Source organism: Hyperoodon ampullatus, assembly GCF_949752795.1.
Source record: "Hyperoodon ampullatus genome assembly, chromosome: 2".
Lineage (NCBI taxonomy): Eukaryota > Metazoa > Chordata > Mammalia > Artiodactyla > Ziphiidae > Hyperoodon > Hyperoodon ampullatus.
In genome coordinates this window covers 117,883,449-117,891,369 of record NC_136915.1, presented here as the reverse complement: position 1 = coordinate 117,891,369, position 7,921 = coordinate 117,883,449, and the positions used below count along the sequence as shown (strand labels likewise).

At 51.3% G+C, this 7,921-nt stretch overlaps 1 protein-coding gene across 1 annotated transcript; it reads left to right on the top strand.

The window, feature by feature from the left end:
* Positions 1–332: 332 nt before the first annotated feature.
* Positions 333–3,485, top strand: SLAMF9 (SLAM family member 9; the record flags this gene model as incomplete). Its single annotated transcript, XM_079698093.1, is given in 7 exon segments — positions 333–378; positions 820–1,022; positions 1,026–1,161; positions 2,467–2,520; positions 2,523–2,542; positions 2,546–2,741; positions 3,144–3,485. Coding segments are annotated over 7 exon segments (861 nt in total). The 3' UTR covers positions 3,350–3,485.
* Between the last annotated feature and the right edge of the window lie 4,436 nt (positions 3,486–7,921).

The window sequence follows — 7,921 nt, the reverse complement described above, 5'->3', positions numbered from 1 at the left end:
ATTCTGGGAATACAGAGAGTAGGGATCTAGGAAGGCTTCATTTAGGAAGTGGGATTTCAGCTGAGTTTGAGGGACAGGAAACATGAGTCAGTGGGTAAACCATCTTGCCAATCAGGCTCAGACAGATAACTCTTCCCAAGGTGGACAGGGAGGGGCTTAGTGAGATGGAGGAAGTTAGAGGGCTGCTACATGGGGTGAGAGTCATCTCCCTTTCCTCAGGACTGTCAGTTGGTCACTCTGTCTCTAGCAGCATCCTGGCAGCTTGTCTTCTTCACAGCCTTCGGGGCTGACTAAGTCACACCTGGGGCACACCGGGACATGGGGCTGCTGACATGGGAGCCCTTCCATGGCTGCTCCTCCTCTTGCTGTTCCAGGAACGTGAGACAGAATGCTAGCTCCAGGACAGGAGTATCTCTTTCCCCCTCTGTTCTCCTGCTGGGTCTTGGGCTAGCAATTCACCACCTTTGGGACCAAATGCTTCAGCTCTTCTGGAGTAAAGAGGACTAGGGTGTGGCTTCAGTGCAGGACCAAGAGATGAGGAAACCTGGGGATATGGAAGGGGAAGCAGCCCCATATCCCTCCTGAGGATATGGAAGGACAGCGAATGGGGAAGAGAAAATTTGGAGGGTGGGGCACAGATGGAATCCAAGCCCGAGTAGGTGCTCAAGTCAGGTGCAGCAAAAAGCTAGAGCCAGAAGAGGCAACTGGAGGACAAGGTTGAGTGTGGGTCATAGAAAATACTCAACTGAGATTGAGACCACAGCCCTGTTGCCAGTCTCAACAGACTAGAGACACCATCTTTTCTTTCTTTATCTGCAGCCGAAGGGGACTCTGGAGATGGGAGGGATCCCGAGGAAGTGGTTGCGGTCCTTCAGGAGTCCATCACCCTCCCCCAGGAAATACCATTTGATGAAGAGGTTGAGAACATCATCTGGTCCTCCCACATAAGGCTTGCCACTGTGATGTCAGGGGAAGAGGGACATCCGGCTACCATCATGGTGACCAACCCTCGTTATGAGGGCTGAGTGAGCTTCCTGGAGCCCACCTACTACCTGCACATCAGCAATCTGAGCTGGGAGAACTCGGGGCCTTACCAAGCTCAAGTCAACCTGAGGGCGTCCCAGATCTCCACCATGCAGCACTACAATCTTCGTGTGTACCGTGAGTTTACTGGGAACCATAAAGCTGCTTTTTCTGGCTCTCTTGAGCTTCTCACACAGAGGATCAGGGGTCTTAGGACTCAGGGTTATGGCTTGAGGGTCTGGGATGGGAAGGCAGTCTGCCTCCAGTGTGTCTGACCCCAGTATCTGCACTGCAGGTAAATTGACCTGGAGTAGCAAGACCTTGGACTGAGGCTGTTCCTGTGGATGTGCCCAACGCAGTGAGACGGGTCAGGGGTTTCGTTTACAGACATCTAGGGAGCCTTTCTCTCCCAGTGAGATTTTGCATCCTGGGCATGAATGCCACCTCCATTCTTGAGCCTTTTGTCCTCCTGTGTGATTTGAGGGTTACTAATCAGGGTCTCCTCTCTACTTGAACCCAAATTTCTTCTTAGTGCCTGTGACATTGACTGATTTTCTTTTTCTTTTTTCATTAATTAATTAATTTATTTTTGGCTGCGTTGGGTCTTCATTGCTGCGTGTGGGTTTTCTCTAGTTGCAGCGAGTAGGGGCTTCTTTTGCTGCGGAGCTCGGGCTCTAGGTGTGTGGGCTTCAGTAGTTGTGGTGCACGGGCTCAGTAATTGTGACTCCCGGGCTTAGTTGCTCTGTGGCATGTGGGATCTTCCCAGACCAGGGATTGAAACTGTGTCCCCTGCATTGGCAGGTGGATTCTTTTTTTTTTTTTTTTCTTTTTTTTTTTTCAGTACGTGTGCCTCTCACTGTTGAAGCCTCTCCCGTTGCAGAGCACAGGCTCCGGATGTGCAGGCTCAGAGGCCATGGCTCATGAGCCCAGCTGCTCCACGGCATGTGGGATCTTCCCAGACCGGGACACGAACCTGTGTCCCCTGCATCGGCAGGCGGACTCTCAACCACTGCGCCACCAGGGAAGCCCGGCAGGTGGATTCTTAACCACTGTGGCACCAGGGAAGTCCATTGACTGATTTTCTACCTTGAATCTTGCAGAAGCACTGATTAAACTATAAATGCCCCTGGGAGGGGTGATAATATTTTCTAAGATCAAGGAGGCAGGACAGAGTTTGAAAGAAGGTGGGGTGCAAAGGTAAGAGAGAGAAGGCAAGTCATAAAGGGGAGGTAGAAGATGCCAAAGCAGCTCTGTCTGCTTGGCAGCTACCCTGGGGACTCGGGAACAACAGGTTTGATGGTGGCTAGGTGCTGTTAGTTTGGCTCATTTATTAAGTGAAGCAGGTCTCAGTGGGCAGCATCCATACCCCAGTGTTGAAGAGCTTAGGAAAACAGACCCAACCCCTGATTACTTAGAGGGTCTTTGTGTTTCTCCTTCATCTAGGATGGCTCTCACAGCCTCACATGACTGTGAACTTTGAGATCTCTGGGGAAGAAGGTACTGTAATATGTCCTTGACATGATCCGTAGGGAAGGCAGGCCTGGATGTGACCTACTGCTGGATATCCTGGGAGGACGGCACTGACATGGTCCACGAAGGCTCTGTCCTTAGCACGTCCTGGAGGCCCAGGGAAAAGGCCGTCTCCTACACATGCAGGGCAAACAACCCCATCAGTGACATCAGTTCTCATCTCATCCCTGCTGAGCCCTTCTGTGCAGGTACCAGGGCCCCAGAGACAGCCCCTGAGCGACCACAGGGCCTCAAGTCTACCCGCTCCCTCCCTCCCTTCTCTCCAGGAGAGTACATGGAATCTAGACTTAACTACTCCCGTGGAGACTTGAGCCCTGGATTGGGGAGGGGCCCCCCACTTTCCCTGTGCTCCTTCCTAGTCCTCCCAGCTTCCAAAGGTCCCTTCTAGTCTCTTACTCAGGTTGAGATTACTCCCCAGACCCCAGACCCTGAAATTCTGTGAATAGAATATACATTTCCTGAGATACTTGCCAAGGAACATCAACTGAATGTGAACTTGAGACCCCCTGTGTGGAATTTGGGGTAGGTGTCTGTCCCCTAATCCAGACCTTCCCTCTGGTGAGCCCCTCTCTCCTTGCTTTCTGTCCCAGATATTGGCTACCCTTTGGAGAAGTCCTCCACTTCCTTCTGTCTCCTGGCCAAGGCATTGCTCATCCTCTTGCTTTTTGTAATTCTTGCTGTGGGGCTCTGGCTCAGCCGAGTCCAGACAAGATGCAAAATGCCAAGAATGAAGAAACTCAGGAGAAACAGAATGAGACTGAGAAAGAAGGGGAAGCCCCGCCCCAGCCTGGCCTGATGGCCCCCTGGAGACCCCTGCCCTGAGCATTGTTTCTTCCCAGCCCCAAGGGAGACCTTCCTCTCCTTCCCAGACTCATCTCTTCCCAGGGGGCCAAGGGATGGGTGTCCCAAGGGCCATGGTCCCCGAGGGAAGATTGTCTGGCAATAAAGTCAAATTAGGTGACCTCACTTGGGAGGAGCTGTTTGGTCCTTCACTGGCAAAACCTGCTTTCCTGCATTTCTTCCATTCCAGTTACCCTCTGCCAACCCCACGTGCTTCCCTCACCTGCCTTTGGGAAGGAAAGTGAGTCTAAAAGACCCGCTCACAATGAAGTGTTGGTATGTTATTATTCATGCCTAACCCATTCCCCACCAACACACATAACATTTACACTTCAATAAGAAAAGTGAGAGATTCCTTTTAACCTAATTGAAGCTGTGACACGTGAATGGGAGATTTCAGGCAATGAGAACGCTACATAAGAGTGGTGTTATTCCTGCCGATCTTTCTGCTCTCACACCCTCCTTCCGCCCTGGCAGAGGAGTTCACTTAGCTACTCCCACCCACCCCACCCCACCCCAATCTAGCGACTGTCCAGCACGGGCGCTCTGAAGCACCCCAGTGCAGTCCTACTCTGGGTCTGACCTTTCTACTCTGACCTTTCCGTCATCTCCCTGGTGCCAGCTTCTCTGGGGCTCTGGTGCCTGCCCCACAGAGACGGCAACTCAGCTGGATTAATAGCGGAGGTCTGAACCCTTGACCTCTGTTTGTGGGTGGTGTTACTGTCCTGTCTGTCCCTTCTCCATAGATTTCCAGGCCTCACACCTTCTCTCTGGACTCTTGTCCTGGGTTAATGCCCACCCCCTACACATACATTACCCGTCCCCCCCAAAAAGGCTTTAAGTTTATATGTTCTTTCTCTTTCCCAAGCCCAGTGATCAGTCTGAATTCCTCACCCTCTGCTTAAGTCTTGGTCATTCTCCCCACATCAGATCTTGTAGATGTTACTTAATGTGGCTGCTGTGGCAGGGTGGGGAGGGGGATGAATTGGGGAGGGAATGGAAAGCCACTCAAGTCACAGGACATGCCTAGGGAGTGAGTGACCTGGAGGAGGGTGGTGTGTAGGATACGGTAGGGAGATCACTGGGTGAGATCTCAGGAGATCTGGGCTGTGCTCTGCCACTGGTCTCTGCCTTGGGACACTTTGCCCAGCAGATGTCCATGGAGGCACCGTCCCCTTCCACCAGGAACATGCACTTTGAAGGAGAGGCATGCACAGGTGCAGCTGACTGGCGCTCTTACAGAGACAGGGCTAAGTGAACGCCTTGGCTCCCACAGGGGCGGGAGGAGCCAGTAACCCCGGGGGATTTTAGAAGAGGGTCTGAGGGGTAGAAACAGAGCCATGTGGCAGAAGCCATGCCAGACATCTCTCTGCATCTGGCTTTCCCCTCTCAGTGAGGAGAAGGATGCTGACCTCCAAAGTGATTCCCAAGAAAAGGAACACTGAGGCTATGAAGGGGCAATGGGACGCACTGGGGAACCACGGGGACCAAGGATGGCTTTAGGGAAAACAGGACACATGGACCAGGCACTGGGACACTCCAGGAGGGGGGCTCCACTGGGACACTCCAGCCAGGGGTATGGTGGAAACCAAGAGTCAGGGTCTCCGGGGCTGGAAAGGAAGCAGGGCCAGGAGGTAAGCAGGGGCTTCCTGTCTAGGTTTTTGGGCAGGAGATGGAACCCTGTAGGGCTTGGGAAGGAGGTGATGAGGTTGGGAAACCGGTCCCCAAAGAGCTCCTAAGAATAGCAACCGATCCACTCTACTTCCTGAAGGCCTGAGTCCTTGTCCTGCTGGAAGGCAGTCCCTGGCCTGAGGCTGGTTCTCTGTGCCTCCCTTTGGGCTGAGGAGATCCACCTCCAAAAAGGCACGAAGTTCCAGGACCAAGCCTGCAGCACCCAACTCCTCCAATTCCTTTAATATCTTTCTGGAGACTGAGTGGAAAAGGCCAACAGCCATCTTGCACACACGGGGCAGGTCTTTTCTTGTATATTTCAGAGTCTGGCACAGGAAGTCAATAAGGGAATGAATATCCCTGTATGGCTGGCCCAGGGCCCTCCCTGGAATTTGGCAAAATACCTTCTCACACCCAGTCTCTGAACAGAGAAAGGCTGAGGTCCCCAACCAGTCCAGAGCACCTGGAAGAGGAAGGCTCAGACCCCCAAGAAGGTGGAATATAAGCTCAGAGAGACCCAGGCCTCTTCCTCTGCAGGAAGCCAGGATAATAATCACCTGACAGCACTTTGCCTTTTGCAAAGTTTGCTGTTTTGAAATAGGTGAAAAGCAAACTGAGGGGAGGAGGATAATATTTGAGCATTGAAGTGCCAGGCATTGGGCTGGCCCTGGAGAGGCGGGAAAGACACTGTCTGCCCTCAAGGAACACTTTGTGGGGTGTGTAAGATATAATTACAATGAGCTGTGACAAGGGCTATGGGTGAAGGTGAGGGCGTGGTGAGAGGAGTCATTGATGGTGTCCTGGAGGGAAGAGGTAAACAGAATTTTGACCTGTGGTTAGCAGTGAGTTCAGGGAAGGGAGAGAAGGACATTCTAGCGAGACAGAAGATAAGTGGGAAGCCACTGATAAGTGAACAAGCACCATGAATTGTAGGGACTACGAGGCCACATGCTGCTGCCCTGTGATGAAGGGGTAAGTGATAAATGAGTCTGGAGAGGTAGGCAGGGCCCCTCTGATAGGCTAAGGGCTGGGGAGGAATTCAAGGATGAACAAGACCAACTCCACACACTCATGGAGCTAGAGTCTCGTTGGGTCAGCAGATAGGCACGCCAACAGCCAAAGGACAATCAGTGAGGAACCATACCTCTTTCCTGATCAGGTGACAGACCAGTGCTCATAGCATGTGGTCAGCAAAGTCCCTGTAATTGACAACATAGTCTGGTCTTCTTGTCAACAAGTTGAAAATACGTGGGCTGGCTGAAGCTTTGGTAGAATGATGCTAGGTAGAATCCTAGCAGATTGAATACACTATCCCAGAGGGTGATGATTACGGATCCAGGACAACCCAGAGGAAAATCTTTAGTGTTGAGCCTCAGGGACTAATTTTACCGACTTTCACTCCTGGCATGGTGAGGGAACAAGTTAGGGTTAGGTTCCTTTTCTTACCAAAAAGCCAACAAGATGCATCTGAATCAGAGCAAAATAACAGTAATAATAAAACACAAAATAAACTTCCAGAAAAAAAATGACCATATCATAAACTGTAAAAAATTGAAAATCATTTTAAATCCCAATTTTACAAAAAATTATTTTAATGTACAAAAGAGTTTAACTTATCTTCAAGAAAACACTGGAGACAGCAGAAATGAAACCTTTGAACCAGAGATGGAGCTGATTCTAACATGGGGAAGGGAGATCTTTCTCACTAGTTGGTGAGGGGCCAAGATGTAAAAGAGGTTGCACTCTTTGACCATCTTTCCTAGGCATTCTGCCTGACCTTGCTTTCATGCTGTGTCCACTGACATGTTTTCATTAGAGTCTCAGCACTGTTAGGTCAATCTGTTACATTGTAACATTGGAAGCAGCCACCTTGGGAAAATTTGCTGGAGGGATTGTGGGAGAGATCAGGCCGCTGCTCCTGCCTCCTCCCTCACTTCCCATCCCCCCATTTTCATGTCTGGCTGTGGCAAAAAGCACCCAGATGTTTACACCTGGAAGAACTTTCCAGCAGTCAAAGTCCCTGAAGATGGGGCTTCCCTGGTGGCACAGTGGTTAAGAATCCACCTGCCAATGCAGGGGACACGGGTTTGAGCCCTGGTCTGGGAGGATCCCACATGCTGCGGAGCAACTAAGCCTGTGTGCCACAAATACTGAGCCTGTGCTCTAGAGCCCGTGAGCCACAACTACTGAACCTGCGAGCCACAACTACTGAACCCTGTGTGCCTAGAGCCCGTGCTCCGCAACAAGAGAAGGCACCGCAATGAGAAGCCCGCACACCGCACCGAAGAGTAGCCCCTGCTCGCCGCAACTAGAGAAAGCCTGCGCAGCAACGAAGACCCAGTGCAGCCAAAAAAAAAAAAAAAAAAAAAAAGTCCCTGAAGATGGAATGAGTCACTATAAGGTGTGGTGAGCTTCCTGGCCCAGAATGTATGGGGCTGGATGACCACCTGGAAGGGAGGATGTGGCAGGGGTCTTGAGGTAGGAGATAGATGGGCACTTGGGCTGGACAGCTGGTGTTTGTCATGTGGAGTAAAACTAAAGCTTTGTTCTCACCCAGGCACTCCAAGGACAAAGTTAGTGGCGGAAGCTGAGCTCTGCTGAAGTAAAGAGATAAGGGTCCCACTGCTGAGGTCAAGGGAAAATTCCCTGTCTGCATATGCGCAGGAAGGCTCCTTGGAGGTCAAAAATGGAGGGGGCACCACCCCATAATAAGTGTGGATGTGCACACACAGGCCTCTGGGGTGGGATCCATCTTAGCAAAAAGTTGTGCACGCATGTTAGGGAGGGTCCTAGGACTGGTCAGGTGTGCAAAAAGAAACGAGATAATAGGCCAAAGGTAAACAAAGACACAGAAGGA